Genomic DNA, 19,590 nt, shown 5'->3' with positions numbered 1-19,590 from the left:
AATCATCCTTCAGTGTTAATTCTCTGGTTTTGATGGTTGTATTATGTATTACATTTATGTAGGAGAATGTTCTTTTTTTTTTTAAGATTTTATTTATTTATTCATGAGAGACACACAGAGAGGCAGACACGTAGGCAGAGGGAGAAACAGGCTCCCCTCAGGGAGTCTGATGTGGGACTGGATCCCAGGACCCCAGGATCATGACCTGAGCCAAAGGCAGATGCTTAACCACCTAGCCACCCAGATGCCCAAGAGAATGTCCTTGATTTTAGGAAATGTACACTCATGTATTTGGAGATGATGGGGCATAAGGTTGGCAACTAACTGACATAATTCAAGTTAAAAAGATTTTTGTACTGTACAGTATGTAAACAAGTATAATGCAGTCTGATCTGTGTTACAATGGGACTATATACAAAGTATTATAGGAAATCATCTGTAGTGATAATTGAACTAGGGCTAGTATTTTGACAAGTCTTTCAAATAATATTTATGTAGGGAAGTATAGAAGAGGATAGGAATTATTTTTAAAGATTTTATTCATTTATTTGAGAAAGAGGTAGAGAACAGGAGTGGGAAGGAGGGGCAGGCAAGTAGGGAGCCCAATGTGGGGCTCAGTTCCAGGACCCTGGAGTCATCACCTAAACCAAAGGCAGACACCTAACCAACTGAGCCACCCAGGCGCCCCAGAAGAGGATAGGAATTTGAAGTTAAGAACATGAATTAGAAAAATGATAGGTGCAATGTTCTAATTATCAGATTTTAGAATAGTGAAAATTATCCCTTTAAAAAGAGATGTAGCATACTATATAAAGAACATTGTATTTAAGTCAGAAGACCTATGTTTGGGACTTGCTTTCACTATACATTAACTCTGTGATCTTTAGAAGACTAGTTGATTTATTTGAATCTCAGTTTTGACTTCTAAATAAAAGTACTTTGCTCTCAAAACTTGCAGGTTGTTTTGAGGCTTTATTATAAAATCATTCTAGAAACTTTAAAGCACAAATATGATATTACTGTTAATATTACTAATTATTGACCAGAAATGTTGTACTTAACTGAAATGACTGTTTAGTTTATATATAATGAGAAGTTGTATCATTATTTAAGAGGAGTTGGTAGAGAAGTTATAGTGACAGTTGAAAAAGTTTAAACTTCTGTTTGTAGCACTCTTTGTGGTAAAACATAATTGTTCATTGTTAGACTTGGTGGTCTATTTATTTCATTGTTTTACTGTTCTTTATCCTTTGATTTTGTTTTATTTGTTTTGGTTCTTAGATCTGTTGGGAGAACGTTTTGCACAATGGATGGGCGTGGAAGCCCAGTTCACATTCATCCTTCCTCAGCAGTAAGTGCTTTATTATTATTATTATTATTATTATTATTATTATTATTATTAAAGTGTCCTATTTTTAATAAAGGAAAGAAATTTGTAAAGGTGTAGGAATTAGTAATGCACAAATGTCTTCTACTTTTCACTTTGAGGTTAAGTTTAGCCTATATCTTTATTACATAAAACTGTAAGGTACTGGTTGGCCCATGCCTCCTGATTGAAGAATATAGGAATTAATTCAGAAGAATTTGGGCTATTAGTATGTGGCTGATCAAATGTGGAATAAGGCGGCTTACTGAGTTATCATCCTTAAATGAATTATTTTATATAGCTTCATGAACAAGAAACCAAACTTGAATGGATCATTTTTCATGAGGTATTAGTTACCACCAAAGTCTACGCAAGAATTGTGTGTCCAATCCGTTATGAATGGGTGAGAGACTTGTTACCCAAGTTGCATGAATTTAATGCACATGATTTGAGCAGTGTGGCCCGACGTGAAGTGAGAGAAGATGCAAGGAGGAGATGGACAAATAAGGAAAATGTAAAGCATCTAAAGGGTGAGTCAATCACTTGTTCTTGTGATAGAAGTCCAAGAAGCATAAATATTGTTACATAGCATAGTTTCGGGCTCTGTCCCCTGAGAAAGCAGAGTTGTCATGAGTCTCAGACTTTACTTTCACTTCTGTCTTTCCTTCCAGTTAATCATGTTTCCTTAACCCCTCTGTCTACAACATTATTAATAACAACAGTATCTGTTGAGCCTTTGTCATGTGCTAATAACTTGCATTACCCCATTGAGTTTTCACAATAACCCTATGAGTTAAGTACATGTAAGTATATATCCCCGCTTTATAGATAAGGAAATACTTAGCATATAATAATTTGCTGAAAATTCCATAGCTAATAAGTTGTGAGTCTGGATTTTTGAATCCAAGGAAACTGACTTGATGTGATGGCCTATACTGTTAATTATAATGACATACTGTTTTTCAGTAGGTCTTTGCTACTTTTATTTTGCTTATAAAATTTTGTGAACTATTACTTCAGAACATCTTTTTAAAATTTTTTCTAGGGATCCCTGGGTGGCGCAGCAGTTTGGCGCCTGCCTTTGGCCCAGGGCGCGATCCGGGAGACCCGGGATCAAATCCCACATCGGGCTCCCGGTGCATGGAGCCTGCTTCTCCCTCTGCCTGTGTCTCTGCCTCTCTCTCTCTCTCTCTCTCTCTCTGTGACTATCATAAATAAATAAAAATTTAAAAAAAAAATTAAAATTTTTTCTAGGGGATTTTTCTGTGAAATGTTAGGTCCCTAGTTGAGAGACATAAACAGTTATACTGAACTAGGACAGAAAGTTTAATTTTCACCTCATAGGTACAAAAGGCTTTTCAGTAAAAAGCTTTCTGAGGCTGATTTTTAAATAAGATTTTATTTTTATTTACTTATTTATTTTTGAGATAGAGAGCACATTCTTGTAGAGTGGGAGGGCAGGGAGGGGCAGAAGGCAGAGAGAGAGAACCTCAAGCAGCCTCTGTGCTAAGCGAGCGCTCCATCTCTCAGCCCTGAGATCATGACCTAACCCGAAATCAAGAGTCGAATGCTTAACCCACTGAGTCACCCAGACACCCTTAAAATTTTATAATAAAGGTCAATTTGGGATGTGAAAACCAATACCTTTTAAAAAATAGATCTGTTGAGATAGATCAGTGGTTGTGAGAAGCTGGGGGTGAGAGGAGGAGTTGACCACAAAGGGACAGGAGGGAATTTGGGGGGTTGAGGATTCTGTCTCCTGATTTTGGTCACAGACTGTATGGAATAGTAAAAATTCATAGAACTGTATGCTAAAAAGTGTATATTTTACTATAGATAAATTATACCTTGGGGATCCCTGGGTGGCTCAGCGGTTTCGAGCCTGCCTTTGGCCCAGGGCGCGATCCTAGGGTCCCGGGATTGAGTCCCGTGTCGGGCTCCTGGCATGGAGCCTGCTTCTCCCTCTGCCCGTGTCTCTGCCTCTCTCTCTGTCTATGTCTATCATAAATAAATAAAAATAAATTTTTAAAAATTATACCTTAATTTTTTAAATGAAAAAATGTATAAACTATACAGCCTCATACAAAAATTAATATATATAAAAAAGAAATGTAAGTATAGATATCTGCTGATGGATTTTCACAAGCATTACCATTCCCCCCCACAATGTATATTGTCATGAAGACCTAACTATATACACTTGGCCAGAAGAAATACAGTAGCAGAAATGAGGGTCATGTCCTCTCTACATTTAGTAACATTCATTTATGTCCTCAGCTAGAGTTATGTCTAGTTCCAAGAACCCATGTGAATACTCATACCAATGCAAGAACTTAAGAGTCTAAGGCATTGGGGCGCCTGGATGGCTCAGTCAGTTAAGTGCCAGACTCTTGATTTCTGCTCAGGTCATGATCTTAAGGTTGTAAGATTGAGCCCTGCACCAACTGTGCACTGAGCGTGGAGCCTGGAGCCTGGATTCTTTCTCCTACCTCTGACGCTGATTGATGGAGCAAATTGTATTATCCTTTTTTAACATCATGAGAAATAAGTAGGGGTGCCTGGGTTGCTCAGTCTGTTGGGTGTCTTCGACTCTGGTCGTGATCCCAGGGTCCTGGGATCAAGCCCTACATCAGGCTCCCTGCCTGCTTCTCCCTCTCCCTCTGTTGCTCCCCCTGCTTGTGCGTGCGCTCCCCCCACCTGCAAATCAATAAATAAAATCTTTAAAAACACCATGAGAAATAGAGTGGTAAGGAATTTTGCCCAAGATCTGGAAGAGTCTAAAAATGTAGTGTTTCATTGCATTGTATAACTCTACTACATGTTTGAATTAGGGTCAGTTGTTCTAACATTTAGGTCTCCATGCTTGCTTTCTCCCCTTCCTTCCCTTTCCCCTTCTGTTTCCCCTTCCCTTCCCTTCTCCTTTCCTTTCCTTCCCCTTTCCTTCCCTTCCCCTTCCCTTTCCTCCCCTCCCTTCTTCCTCTTCCTTCTCCTTCCCTTCCTCCTTCCCCTTCCCTTTTTTTCCCCTTCCCTTCCCTTTTTATTTTTTAACTGTAGACTACACTGTTTCTTTTAAAAGGACAAATTTTAATTTACTTTTTTTCCCCCTTATTCCCCCTTAACATTGAAAAATCAGGCATGTCCTTCTCCTAATATTTCTTGTACTGATTTTCACAACTGAAGTTTTACTGGACTAATTTGTAACGTTTTCAGATGGAATCTCAAAAGAAGTCCTAAAGAAAATGCAAAGAAGAAATGATGATAAATCCATATCAGATGCACGTGCTCGTTTCCTTGAGCGAAAACAGCAGAGGTCCCAGGATCACAGTGACACACGGAAGGAAACAGGCTAAGTGGTGAACCTCCAATTCAGGAAGTAGGAAAAGCAGCCAGGAAATGTGCTTCTACTTTGCCATTTATATCAGACAGCACTACCAAGAGGAAGTGGTCAGCAGCTGTTATTAGCATATAAGCTAAAAGCAAATCAAAGTTCATCAGTACCAATAAATGGAATTTTCAAAGAAAAGATTGAGTTGCCATTGTCCTAGGCAATGATATATGAAACCAATGAAAGACAATACATGTAATATTTTCCTCACGTCAATTTTGCTGGCCTTAACTGGTATCAAATGCTGTCATTGAAATATTTTCAAAGAACACTGAATTGTATTTAATCAGCGTGTATTCCATTTGCATTTGAAGTATTAAAAATTATTTTCCTTAAATCTCTTTAAGGCCTTCTTGTTGCTATTAGAATAGTATTATATCAGGTTATCAGGTATGTGACCATTTCCTTCAGAAGGCTGAATATAAGAGGTTTTTACTCAGCAATACTTAGATGTCTAACTGTTTAATTGCTACAGAGCTTTATAGATATTTAGAGAAAAGACTTAATCACTTAGTAAATAAGAAAATTGCCTATGGCAAGTTTCTTTGTTGAATTAATATTAATCCTTAAATTGATTTTTCTGGGATTATACAGATTCCTTTTTATATAAAAATATATTGTTTAAGACAGTAGCTATAGCCATTAACCAAAGGACAGATGATATATATATGTTGTTGTTGTTTTTTTTTTTTTTTTTTAGCTGTCCCTACATACCTGTATCAGCATCATGTATGTAGGTGTGACAGTGTTTCAAACAGCCCCTCTACCCGGCCTACGCTCTTGGCTCCAGCTGCTTGGGTAGGACCAATTAAACATCTGTTACGCTCATCTTGAAATGGGATTTCTTCAAAGCAGCCAACACTACATCACCAGTGTTTCAAATTGGAACCTTGAGGCTAGTTAGTATAACACTCAGGCCACACTCAGCACTTGCCCACTCTGTGTTTACTGCCTTGTATTCTAGTTATTTGTGTATCTGTCTGTCTCCCCCACTAGATTATACGCTCCTTGTGGGCAGGGACTATGTCTTTTTCATCTTTGTATCTTTTATGGCACCTAGCACAGTGCTTTGCACATAGTAGTCATCAATGTTTGTTAAATAAAGCTATTAGTGTCATTAAAATTCAAAAGGTAGTATAATGTGTGTTTTTAGATATTTTTTGTGAAAATTAAGAATCTAAATTTTTCATAGGTAAATAACTTTTCTTTGCTGTCTTAACAGTTTTCTGTTCAATACTAGAAACTTGAGTCTTTATTGAAAAAGCACATCAGGACCCAAATCTGTGTGTTTGTTCTTAAAGTAAGGTGAGTGATGATGGCTCCCTTAAGATTCCCAGCATGGTTAATTTGTCTGTTGTAATCTTCATTGCTCTTGACCCTATTTTAGCACATTGGTCTTACTAGGTTCTCTTCTCAAGTATATGTATCAGTATATTTCCTTAGATGTGGTAGGGATATATGTGGGTTCTTAGAATGAATACACTCTTTCATTTCGGTAAAAATTAAGCACACATTCTAAATCTATAATCCCTAGTCACATTTCATCAGTTGTCCCAATAATGTCCTTCCTTTATAGCATTTCCCCCCAGTTCAGGATCCAGTCAGAATTGTGTATTGTATTTAATCTCTTTTAGTCTGGAAAATGTCCTCAGTCTTCCTTGGTCTTTCCATTTAACATTTTTTAATAATATTTTTGACATTTTTTAGTAATACCGGCTATTATTTTCTTTTAGAGAGGGAGAGGGGGAGAGAGATTTTTAAGCAGCACTGAGCTTAATCTCATGACCCTGAGATCACAACCTGAGCCAAAATCAAGAGTCAGATGTTCAACCAACTGAGCCACCCAGGTGCCCCCAGCCTAAGTTATTTTATAGAATGTCCTCAGTTTGGATTTCTCTACTGTTTCCTCATGGTAGGAACACATGGTTGGAATTTCATGACTGGAAGACTGCATAAATAATACCAATGTAATTCCTAAGGCATCAAATCTGGAGGTATGTGGTATTTAACCCCTATTAGTGACATTAATTTTGATTACTTGGTTAGGGTATTTTGACTTCTTCAGTGTAGTTACCCTTATTATTAAGTAATTTGGGAGAGGGATATATTGAGATTATGTTTTTAAGGATTTTATTTATTTATTCATGAGAGACACAGAGAGAGAGAGAGGCAAAGACACAGGCTGAGGGAGAAGCAGGCTCCCTGCAAGCAGCCCGACGTGGAACTTGATCCCGGATCCCGGGATCACGCCCTGGGCCAAAGGCAGATGCTTAACCGCTGAGCCACCCAGGTGTCCCAAGATTATGTTAAATAGCCTATTCCTAATAAATTATCACTCTCTGGATTTCTCATCAATTGATGATTCTTGCCAAACCTGTTTTATTTTTATGGTTGCAAAATGGTGATTTTTTTCCCCCTAACTTTTTTTTTCCTAAAGATTTTATTTATTTATTCATGAGAGATACACAGAGAGAGAGAGAGAGGCAAAGATATAGGCAGAGGAGAAGCAGGCTCCCTAGAGGGAGCCTAATGCGGGACTTGATCCCAGGACCCTGGGATCATGCCCTGAGCCACCCAGTGCCATTTTTCCCCCTAATTCTTTCCTATATATATTTGTTGGCATTATAAAAAATAGCTTTCTTTGAAGAAGAATTTCCAATAAACAGATGGGTGTTAGGAATAGCATAGATCAAGACAGAGAATTAGAACGCCCAGGGGCTATTTGAGAAGTATGGCAAACAATCCAGTTTATTCGGTGCAAAGAGTACATGTAGGATAGTAATGGGCTGAAAATATTGGTTGAGAATAGATTATGGAAGGCTTTTAAAGCCATCCTATGGACTTTGGACTTATTTTTTACTATATCAATTTATTAAAGGAGAATGACATCATTAAAGCTTTAAGGTAATTGTCACCATAGTTCCTATAAAAATAGTTGATTTCCTCTGAGAGGCTATCAATAGGATGAGAGGAATACTAGATCTAGTTAAGAAGGTAGAAAGAACCTTGGAGGAACAGTGGTGGTAATGGACAAATTTGTTCTTAAAAAAGTGAAGATTCACCTTCAAATTACTAAATGAAAAAAAACCAAAACAATGAAAACAATGTTATCATAGAAAAATGGCCAACAGACATGTTTTCTCACAAAAGAGGAAACATGAATGGTAAAACAAGATACTAGTAATTAGGGAAATCAGTTGAAAACAGTGAGATGCCATTCGTTTTCATCAGATTGGCAAAAATCAATATGCCTGAAAAGTGTTGGCATAGAATAAGATGCTTTTATTTTAGGGAACATTTTGGCAATATCTAGTAAAGCTGAAGATGTGCATAACCAATGACCCAGCAACCCAACTTTAGATCTATATCCTAGGAACTCCTTGGGATTATATAAAATACTCTGTTCCTCATGAAATTTGACTCATGTAGACTTAGCATCAGTTGATGATTAATGTTAAATACATAAAAATGTCAAATACATCATTCATTAAAATATATGTATTACATTGTTTCTAATAGCAAAAAAGTCGAAAACCATATATGTATCAATAGGGAAATTGTTAAATAATTGTGATATGTTCTTATGGTCAAATTCTTTACACAGTGAAAGTGATTTTTGAGACTCTTGATGCCTACTCTTAAAGGGCTTTGCAGAACAGGTGAACCAGTTTCCATTCCCAACAGCAGTGTAGTAAAGTACCTCAAAAATATTCTTCTAGGGTACCTGGGTGGCTCAGTTGGTTAAGTGTTTGCCTTTGGCTTAGGTCATAATCTCAGGATTCTGGGATTGAGCCCTGCATCAGGCTTCCTGCTCAGTGGGGAGCCTGCTTCTCCCTTTCCCTCTGCCTGCAGCTGTCCCTGCTTGTGCTTTCTTCTTCCTGTGTCAAATCTTTAAAATCTATATATTCTTCTAGTTATAGACAAAAAAGGTGCCTAGTTATTATGTTAATTTAGATATTCAGCTCTTTTCCTTTATGTTCAAACTGAAATAACTTTTCCCTTATGTTCAAACAAGAAATAATTGATTTGAATTTGATAAGGCCAGATAATAAATATTTTAGGCTTTCAGGACATACAGTCTCTTTGGAAACTACTCTGCTAAAAAAAAGGGGGGGGGGAACTACTCTGCTGTTGTAGTATAAAAGCAGCCACAGACAATACATAAACAAGTGGGTATAGCTGTGTTCCAATAAAAACCTTATTTATGGACAATGAAATTTAAATTTCATATAATGTTCATATCAGGAAATATTTTTTGATTTTACTTTTTTAAGTACTTGCACTTTAATCCAGGAAAGCTACTTTTCACATAGCCATTCTAATTCAGATTACTTCATTTGTAAGAAAAGATCTTAATTTCATAAAGTATCTGAGATCTTTCTGGCTTTTATTTTTCTTATAGCAGAGTTGATAGGATTGAGCATAATGTTAGGTATCAATAAATTTAAATTATCTTTATTCTCCCCAGAATTTTCAGAGTACTCTTTTTACTTGTTAGCTGTAACTGTAACCCGAAAATATTAATAATACAAAATTCTCTTGGGAAACTATTAAATATTTTCAACTTTTTTTTTTAAGATTTTAAAAATTTATTCATGAAAGACACAGAGAGAGAGGCAGAAACAGGCAGAGGGAGAAGCAGACTCCATGCAGGGAGCCCGATGTGGGACTCAATCCTGGGACTCCGGGATCACACCCTGAGCCGAAGGCAGATGCTCAACCACTGAGCCATTCGAGCATCCATTTTCAACTCTTTTTTAAAAGATTTATTTATTTTAGAGAGAGTGAGTGGGGAGAGGGGCAGAGGGAGAGAATCTTCAAGCAGACTCCCCACTGAGTGAGGAGCCCAATGCAGGGCTTGATCTCATGACCCTTGAAATCACCACCTGAGCTCTGAATCCAAGAGTTGGATGTTTAACTGACTGAGCCCTCCCCGCTTTTTTTCCACACCGAATGTGAGGCTTGAACTCAACCTTGAGATCGAGAATTGCATGCTTGGGTGCCTGGGTAGCTCAGTGGTTGAGCATCTGCCTTTGGCTCAGGTTGTGATCCTGGGGTCTGGGGATTGAGTCCTGCATCTGAGAATGAGTGGCAAATTATTCATTTGACCTACTTAGTGTTAGCTCAACTTACTGGAAACTGAAAAATACTTCAAAAAAGCCCCCCAAGATGACACTAATAATCTTTCCATAGTATAGCTCTGATTCCTCTCCCAATCACACAAGCTCCATCTCCTTTCTTATTCTAGTCCAAGTCCTACTCTGCCTAACTCAGCTTATAATCTATTTATCCTACTTCTTAAGCTATTATAACATTTATTGACTATACCAGCTATTTAATTCAAGGCTCAGGGCCAACTTATGTTGTCACTAGTCATACCAGGAACTAGCACAACAATCATTTATAAATATCTGTCATATACAAAAGGCACCAAACTGGGTGTTATGCTGTATTTTGGATTAATCTATCTCATTTCCTATAGATTAGCTGAGAACCAAGTAATATTAGGTTAAGAAACATGTAGATTTTATCTGGACAAGTAATGTGATTCTTTTCTTTGAAAATGCATAATAGGGATCCCTGGGTGGCGCAGCGGTTTGGCGCCTGCCTTTGGCCCAGGGCGCGATCCTGGAGACCCAGGATCGAATCCCACGTCGGGCTCCCGGTGCATGGAGCCTGCTTCTCCCTCTGCCTGTGTCTCTGCGCCCCCCTCTCTCTCTCTGTGACTATCATAAATAAATAAAAAATTAAAAAAAAAAAAAAAAGAAAATGCATAATAGCTGGGGTGCCTGGCTGGCTCAGTCAGTAAAACATTCAACTTTTTATTTTTTTAAAGATTTTTATTTATTTATGAGAGACACCAAGAGAGACAGAGACACAGGCAGAGGAAGAAGCAGGCTCCCTGCAGGGAGCCCCTTGTAGACAAAAAAATTTGAAAATGAGGGTTTTTTTTTAAAGATTTTATTTATTCGTGAGAGGCATAGAGAGAGAGAGGCAGAGACACAGGCAGAGGGAGAAGCAGGCTCCCTGCAGGGAGCCCGATATGGGACTCGATCCCCATCCCGGATCTCCACGATCACACCCTGGGCTGAAGGCGGTGCTAAACCACTGAGCTACCCGGGCTGCCCTGAAAGTGAGTTTGGACTTGGGTTATCCTTTTATAGCATATAGTACTTAGAGATTGACATTGTGTGCCATTCTGCTATTCCATTTAATTACCTTTCAAGAAATGAATTTTTAAGCCTTCTTGAGAAATGAGTATAATCTCATCTCTACATCTGATTTGATGGCTTAGTTAGATAGCCTCAAAATAGAAGGTAAAGGGCTGTCTTTATCAAGTTTTTTATTTTTACCTTCAAGAGGCATTTCATGCCTCTTGGTGCTAACAGAGCTGGCTCCAAAAAGGAAAAGATTTTAAAGATTGTATTTATTTATTAGAGATTAAGAGGGCACAAGCAGGGGGAGGGCAAAGAAACAGGGAGAATCAGCCCCCCAGCTGAGCGGGGAGCCTGATGTGGGACTCTATCCCAGGACTCAGGATCATAACCTGAGCCAAAGGCAGAAGCTTAACTGACTGAGCCACCCAGGTGCCCAAGAAAAAGAAACTGAAATCAATAAATGAGGTAGGCTTGTATGAGTGCTATATATTTTTCTTTACTGGAATGTTACGGAATGAGTAGTTCTGTAGTTGTACACTGTACAACATTAAACTCACAGTTACTTGGAATAAAAAGCAACCAGGAAAAGGAAATAACCAGGTTTTTGTTCATTTTATATAATCCACTTTTATCAGTCATGTCATATTAAGGTAAGTCATTTTTTAAAAAGTAATTCGTAGTGTATCCTAAATTTGGCACATACTCAGATCAGGCTACATATGTAGGAATACTTATAAAAACTCACAGTGATGAACCTGAGGACTTTAAAATTCAGAATTGCTTTCCTCATATAAAAAATTGTTGGGACGCCTGGGTGGCTCAGTGGTTTAGCACTGCCTTCAGCCCAGGGCATGATCCTGGGGTCCTGGGATCGAGTCCCACGTTGGGCTCCCTGCATGGAACCTGCTTCTCCCTCTGTCTGTGGCTCTCATGAATAAATAAAATCTTTTAATAAATAAATAAATAAATAAATAAATAAATAAATATTGCTTAATCAAAAGATTTTAACATTATTTAATTTTTCATTGTATATACTGAAAGGCATTTGTTGATCAAATAAATTAGATTATACTTCCTTGAAATTTTATTATTTTTTTTGAAATTTTATTATTGAGTTAATCAAAACCTTGTCTACCAGATTTTGGTTTTTAACCATTCTGTTCTGAGAGTTTACGCTATACGTGCTGCATACGTGCATTGCTATTAGTAGAACTATCTGGAGTGTGACAAAACTTTAAGATTGCTAAGAGATGGGTCATGCTTTTCTTTGGAGACAGTAATAACCCTAGGAAATGAATAGAGACAGTTCTGCGTATTTAGAAAGGAAGGAAAAAGTAGTTCATAAAAATCATTCCAACACCCTGATCCTCATCATTCCTTGATTGTATAGGTCTTCTCAAGCTTGTTGTGACTTTAATTTTTGGATATGAAAGGGATATTGTGACATGACACCTGACTCCCTATTGATCAGCAGGGTTGTAACTCTTCTGGTTTTTCTGTCCACAATGTTCTGTATTTGAACCAACTTTTCTGAGATGACTTAAGGTAATGTTATGAGCCAACTTCATTCTTTTGCTGGAATCTGATTTAACCTTTAGACAACATGGGAGGGGCCTATATGACTGAATTCCAGATTGTAATCCCACAGGGCTAGTCTGGGGTATTCACTTGGAACATGCTCAATCCTGACACAGAATAAAGATTCATTATAGATCTTATTTGCCATCCATGATACATTATAAAACTTGTCTACATAAATTAGATTTAGAATAAGCCTGAGTAGTGAATGATACTGAGTATAAATTTAGGTCCATCTCACACTAAAAAGGCCATGAAAAATTGTTATGGCTTTGTAAATGTTTCTTTTCAAGTGACCTTTGACCTAATCAGTTTCTTGTCCAGGGCCAAAATAAAGCGGGCACTATAGGTTGATAACCTGAGTCAGTGTATTTGATATGCTGCTTTTTACATAATCCTGTGGGATTCATATCAGTGGCCTTTGGGGGCTGAGATGTTTCAAAGCTGCTGTTTAAGTGGCAAAACCACTTATTGGATAAATGCTAAAGTATATCCCTCTTGGTTCATTAAAATCTGAATTTTAAATCATTGGTACAGTGGGTTAGGCTTGAAGTTCTGCTTTAAAATTAATCTCGGGCAGCCCAGGTGGCTCAGTGGTTTAGCGCCGCCTTCAGCCCAGGGTGTGATCCTGGAGACCCAGGATCGAGTCCCAAGTCGGGCTCCCTGCATGGAGACTGCTTCACCCTCTGCCTGTGTCTCTGCCTCTCCCTCTCTGTGTGTCTCTCATGAATAAATAAGTAAAATATTTTAAAAAATAAAAAATAAAATTAATCTCATGATGTTTGAGAAATACCTTTACTTGGTGGCTCATGCTGTTTTTAAAAGGTCAAGTTAAAAGGCAGGGGCCTTAATTTGGGGGCTGCTTAAACAACTATCAAGGAATCCAATGAATGTTCTGAGGTGTCATTCTCACTGGTTGTTTTATATATAATTTTTTTTATATAAAACATCATAATATTATATTTTACATTGTATATACATGGTATTTCCTGGCATTAAATATAAAATTAGGGATAGAATAACAGTTTCTTGTACAGGTTTTGAGAAACTGACACTCCTCAAAATAGCATATGAGCAATGCAGTTTTTGCTAATGGTACTTGCTGTGACTCAGAGTGAGGAACTACTATTGAATATTCTGATTAAAATAGCTTAAAATCGGAAGAATTTGACCATTTATTTGTATTAATATGGCTACTTAGTAAAACATTTTCTGAAACTAATAGCTGGGATGATACTACATTAATAGCAGTAGATATAGGGGTGCCTGTGTAGCTCAGTTGGTTAAGCATCTGCCTTCAGCTCAGGTCATGATCCCAAGGTCCAGGGATGGAGCCCCACACAGGCCTCCCGTCTGAGCAGGAAGCCTGCTTCTTCCTTTCCCTCTGTTGCTCCCCCTGCTTATGTTCCCTCACTGTCAAATAAAATCTTTAAAAAAAAAAAAGAAGAAGATACATTAAAAGACTTTGTCATAGTTAGGAAAACGCCCCCCCCCCAACCCAGCATTTTTGTTATCTGATTTACAAGTTTATCTTCTCTAACTTAAGATAGCACCTGAAAACAAAGCCATTTGGTTATTGCTCAGGTAAATGGGAACAGTGACTCAGCCTTCAGGACTTCTCAACCAAGGAAAACCTTTCCTGTCTTGATACCATTAGCAGGAACAGCTTACTGCCATGAAAAGCTCTCTTTATTACCTCAGCCCAAATTATTGATCTTTAGAATGCACAGGTTTGGGTTTTAATGTTTATCCTCTGGATCATTTTTCCTCTTGAAAAATTTTGGATTTATTGATTTGAAGGATACAGTGTTAAAAATGAACTGGTAAATTGTAATCTATTTTTCTTCTGTCTAAATGACTTCTGAAAACAATGCATTTATTATATTTCTATGTGTGATGACACAGCAGTCATTAACAGAACCTCAGTGCACTTTCGGTTAGATAGTCCAGTCCACACATTCAAAGATCCAAGCTAAAATCAATTGCTTTGGGAATTCTAAATGTACTTAAAATTACAGGTCTCTATGAAAATGCACGACAATTATTAACAAATTAAAGAAAATTTTGGTGATCCATTCAAGATACAGCTCTTGTATCCCAGATTTTGAGATTAGATATGTAACCTGATTAAGCTACTACTTTTACTGTAGTAAAACAATAACACCTTTAGATTTTTAACTTAGAATTTTTCTAATTCCAAAAAGGATTGAAAGCAGCTATTAAACTGAAATTAGAAAGGTTATTTCAAATGTCGCAGAATACAGAACATCTTGAAGCATTTGGCCTAATAAAACAAAACGCAATTTTGCCTAGCATAAATACTCTTACTCTTTGCAGAACAGTCTTCTGTCTCCTCTCTTACCTGCCAAACATTCTTCTCAATTCGTGTGATATATTTTGGGAAAAACATTAAAAGCAATTTAAATGATTAAGCAAACCTCTCTAAGCAAAATTGCTTAACACACAAAATTATTTTACACCTAATAGGGTTTTATGTTTAATTGAAAAGGGCACTAAAAAGGATTACAGTGAAAAAAAATAAATAAATAAAAAGGATTACAGTGTACTTGTTTTTCCTCAAGATCTTTCTGGAAAAATAACATCTGTTATAAAGATGAAAGGCGCAGAACTAAATTCTTGTATTCTTTATTGCATTTGTGTTAATAATGAAATACTACAGCTTACACCTTAGAAATAAAGCACTGGAAAGGTTATTAATTGATAATGAATATTGTAGTTATCTTAATGCTGTTGGAAGACAAGATTCTCCAGCTTTGAAGTACTTACTTTCCCAAATACTGCTAATTAACTGGCAATGTTAAAGTGGTCCCACTGAAATACACCGCTAATAGTTAACCCCGTTTTCCAAAAATGTTTTTAGCCACACCTTAGAAGAACCTCAGAGGTTTCAAACCACCCCCTTAAACTCATTATCGAAATCTCTGACTCCTTATTTGCTGTCGCTGAAAAATTTTGCCTGCCACAATTTTGGCCCCATTCTGTAGTATTTACGAGGTACTCAAGGTCTCTATAAACCTAGACCCGTATCACATACATGTCGGCCAAAATGTCCGCAGAAATAAGAAAGCTATCGCCAAGCCAGCCGAGACACCTCATAAACGGCCTTCACTGTCCTTTGAGCCAATTATTTAGGTAACATACAAAGAGACTGCTGGTTCTAGTTAGAATCCCACCGTCAGCTTCTCTAAGCGTCAGAAGGGTGTGCATAAGGGCAGGGGAGATCTCCAACCCCATCTCATTCCTCCACCCTGAGACGTAAGAAACCACCCACGGTACGAAAGCAGGCGGGGGAGGAATGCTGCAGCCGGCTGCCAGGAAAGCGCTCTGCTAGGAGGCCGTTTCCCTGAGTCACGGAGAGGGCGGGCGGCTGGGCCCACCTGCCCAAGCCATGTCCTCTTCGTGAGGGGCTCCGCTTAAATAGGCAGGGCCCACAGGGTATGGGAATAGCACCGCTATGCCCCGACGCGGCCCAACAGCCACAGCCATTCCCGAGAGACTGCCTCTCCCCCGAACTCGCTCTGTATTCTGGCAGCAGTCAGCCGACCCTTCCCGACCAGCATCACGTGCACGCGGAAGTGCGTGGGTGGGACCGAAGCGCCCACGGAAATGACGTCGCTCACTGCTAGTCGCATGATGTGGCAAAATGCAAAAAAAAAAAAAAAAAAAAAAAAGCGGGGGGAGGAAAAGCAGGAGGCTGGGGAAAGTGATGAGTCCAAAAAAGTAGTCCCTTTGAGTCCTCTAATTTACCCTCGTAGCGCAGCAGCAAGCGAGGTTCTCGGCGCACTGCGCCCCGAATTCCTGCGCCCCACTGCACCGCGGCACTCCGTGGAGGGGTACATAAGACGGAGGGGGTGAGGTGACTTGGGCGGAGTTCTGTCGTCGGGATCCCTCCGCAAGGCTCAGCCGTTTCCGGAGTCTGCGCTGCGCCCGGTTCCGCCATTGCGGCTCTCCCGGACCCTGGAGCCTCCGCCCCCGACCCGAGCTCTTTCGTCTGCCTGCCAGTTTCCTGCGTCCCCGGAGAGTATCCTGCTGAGCCCAGCCTCCCCCCTCCCCCTTCTCCTCCTCTCCCTTGGAGAGCCCGGGCAGCCACTGCCCCGCAGCCCCAGTGACAGGAGGAGACCATACACCCCGACAGCGCCATGGCCCAGATTCTGCCAATTCGTTTTCAGGAGCATCTCCAGGTGCGGCCGGGCCCGGGCCAGTGAGGGCTGTGGAGAGGGTGATAGGAAGGAAGGAGCCGGAGTTTGGGCCCAAGTAGAAAGAGCAGGATGGGAGGGGTGTGGGTATTGGTGCTTGGGGTAGGTGGAGGACGGGGGCGCTATCTTGGAAAGCTTAAGGGTTAACGACGTGGGGCTTGGATAGAAAGGACGAGAGTCGGGGTGCAAAGGGCAGCGAGGCCAGGCCTGGGTTCGAGGGCCTCTTTTCACTTCCTGGGTGATAAGAACTGCGCATTCTAACTCCCTCCCCTTTCGCCGTTTTATTCAGTTCATTCATTTGTGTAGATTGGGCGGGCGGGGGCAATTCTTCCGCATGTCCTCCAGAGCAAGGATTTTCATCCTCCTAGGCCAGTGCAGAGCTGTCACCTACCATTGCTCTTCTCTTACCCTTTCCCCTTCGTATCTGCACCCAACAGTTGTGGGGCGGGTGGGCTGGGGAGGAGCAACCTTTTTTCTTCCTCCCTCTGCGGCTCTCTACTGGGAAAGGCACCTTCCCCTGGGGGCTGTGGGTACGGCGGCGACTAGCCTCTTGCCTTCCCCGAGGCAGTAGGAACAGAAGGTCACTGAAGGAACAGAAGGAGGATAGAATGGGGGAACTTATTTCTCAGGGCGGTGTCAATCTCAGAGTGCGTGGGGTCAAGGTCCCTAGGGGTATTCTTTTTTTTTTTTTTTTTCCCCTTATTTCTCTAGGGATGGTGTGGCTTTTATTCCCTCTTTCGTTTTAGGAGGTAGGAAAGAGTTATCAAGAGGTTATCTCGGGGTCTGCTGGAGTGTACTAGATAGTTGTGGGCTTGGTGTAAGTACCTCCCTCAGGATTGCATGGAATTGAACCGAGCCCTGGAGATAGAGCACACCTGCTCTGAGACATGCAAAGTTATTTGGTCTGTAATTGGCTTCCTTTTAGTAGGTTCTAGAGTTCTTTCCCATGGTGCATTTTCCTGTAGGCAACATACTGTCTTATCTGGCAGTGTGCCTGCAGCGGGCCGAAGCAGATGATCATTGGAGGGCTTGACTGAATTAAGCCTCTGTGAGCTTCTGATTTTTTCTTAGTTCACCAATCCTGGTTTTACTTTGGCTGCAGTAATTTATTCATATTAATTTGCTTTCTTCCCAAATATTCCCTTAAAGAGGCCAGCCTCAGCTCAGTCTTCTGAAGGCCTAAATTCATAATGATGAAAGATGCAACGATTTGACATAATATTAACATTAGTGACCTATTGGACACCTTATCATTGAAGACTATTTACTTTCTCCAGGTGATACACATAAAGGATTCTTGTTAATAAAAAGGTTGAATATGAATATTCAGACTATGGTAACAACCTCATTTCTTTACAGGTATTCTCTTGGCTTGCATGAGCAAGAAAATTTTTTACCTTTAAGTCTTAAAATGTAAGGAATCTAAAAAATAAGTAAAGCACTTCAGTCATCTGTAGTTTTCAGATAACTCGTCTGAAGTAATGGAGCACTTAAAAAAGGTTTAAAAATGTTAAATGAGGGAGTGGACACAGAAGTTACTGTTTTTGCTCAATTCAGGTTTTAATTGCTGTGGTTATTTCTGTTAAAGTGGGGTGTAAATGAACGTAGAAGGCTAGAAAGATATTTTTGGGTGTGAGGTGAAAACAGGCTCATCCTCACATTAGAGTGTTTCTGAAATATCTTTCTGCAGACAGAATGTTTACAAATTATAAATGGCAGGTACAGTTGTGTTTACAAGGCAGAGGTATATCCCATTAGTAAACCTTCTTTCTTGACTAGTGGTGGTTTGGGCAGTAGCTTTTCATTTTTATTAAAGAGGAGACAATTGTTAAATAATCCCAAAGATTGGAATCCAGCCTTGTCACTAATTGAAGACAGATTTAATATGGGTGTGATTTCTGAGTTTCTGCACATACTCAAGTGAGACCATTTTCTTCTGAAATAATTTGAAGATTTGAGTATAAAGCAGCTTTGCAAATGTATTTGAAAAATTCAGCCATTTTTTGTAGTAATACGTCATGCCCAAAGTTAAGCTTGCTACTCCAGATGATGATTCATTGCTCAGAGCCCCAATCAGTAACCTCTTCCAGAATATCTCCTAACTTCTCATTTTTATCCCTTACAAAATTAATAAAGATGATTTTAATTGATATCTCAGGGTTTTTTTTTTTTTTCTGAGTCCTGCCAGTTCAAATAGCAGAAAACTTCCGAAACACTTAGAATAAAAATTGGGAACAAGAATTGAGGAACTTGAGTGTAGAATTAGCTTTTGTGAAAGTTTCTAAAGGTGAACGGTAAATTTGTTTTTAACTACTCTGGCCGACTGAAGTATCTGTCAGCAAGGCTTGGAAATAATCAAATGAATGTTAATATTTAAAGTTATGAAGTATTTTGCTTTTTGGGTTTTTTGTTTTTTGTTTTTTAGGATAGGCTGATAGTCAACAGATGAGTGCCTATTTGAGCAAGACATTGCTAGAGTTGCAGATTCTAAAAAAAAAATCCTAGACTACACATAAAATGTTGCTTGGAGTTCTCACTTCTTGGCACATTAAGTTTCTTTATGCCATTTGCACATTCTGCTGTATTCCCAGGTTCTTAGGTTCTGCAATAAAAAAATCTCCCTACTTTTTTCTTTTCCCTTTGATCCATAAATGCCAGCATGGAATGTGTTGTGAATTGTATGGTAGGGGTTCTTACTATGGTTGTTTTGATTTGAAAACAGTGCTCAGTATCACTGTGATATGCTATATGCTTAACTGTACTGCTTGGAGAGGCATACTGCCTGGAATTCTGCTACAGACTAACCTGGGAATGACCCCCAATCTTAAGATACATCACGTTTTTCAGAATTTTCCTAATGGTCAGTTTACTTAGCTTAAAGGGGTG

General features: G+C 39.3%; 2 protein-coding genes across 5 annotated transcripts in view; both read left to right on the top strand.

Annotated features, from left to right (window-relative positions):
- Positions 1-5,881, top strand: part of DHX40 (DEAH-box helicase 40) — a 47,243-nt gene extending 41,362 nt beyond the window's left edge. Inside the window, exons 16-18 of one of the 2 annotated variants that reach the window (XM_077852403.1) lie at positions 1,282-1,351; positions 1,668-1,896; positions 4,577-5,881. In XM_077852403.1, the coding sequence (XP_077708529.1) occupies positions 1,282-1,351; positions 1,668-1,896; positions 4,577-4,716 (439 nt within the window). In that variant the 3' untranslated portion in view covers positions 4,717-5,881. Of the gene's footprint in view, positions 1-1,281; positions 1,352-1,667; positions 1,897-2,411 lie in introns of both variants that reach the window. The other variant, XM_077852402.1, reaches the window with a different exon arrangement.
- Positions 5,882-16,304: 10,423 nt separating this feature from the next.
- CLTC (clathrin heavy chain) overlaps positions 16,305-19,590 on the top strand; it is a 66,874-nt gene continuing 63,588 nt past the window's right edge. For 2 of the 3 annotated variants that reach the window (XM_077852392.1, XM_077852391.1), the window contains exon 1: positions 16,312-16,689. Coding sequence is in view for 2 of the 3 variants with exons in the window: in XM_077852391.1 (XP_077708517.1) it covers positions 16,648-16,689 (42 nt within the window). In the remaining variant the exon portion in view is untranslated. Of the gene's footprint in view, positions 16,690-19,590 lie in introns of all 3 variants that reach the window. The other variant, XM_077852390.1, reaches the window with a different exon arrangement.

The sequence above is a fragment of the Canis aureus genome, chromosome 16 (assembly GCF_053574225.1).
Source record: "Canis aureus isolate CA01 chromosome 16, VMU_Caureus_v.1.0, whole genome shotgun sequence".
Taxonomy (NCBI): domain Eukaryota; kingdom Metazoa; phylum Chordata; class Mammalia; order Carnivora; family Canidae; genus Canis; species Canis aureus.
This window is presented reverse-complemented; position numbering and strand designations above follow the sequence as displayed.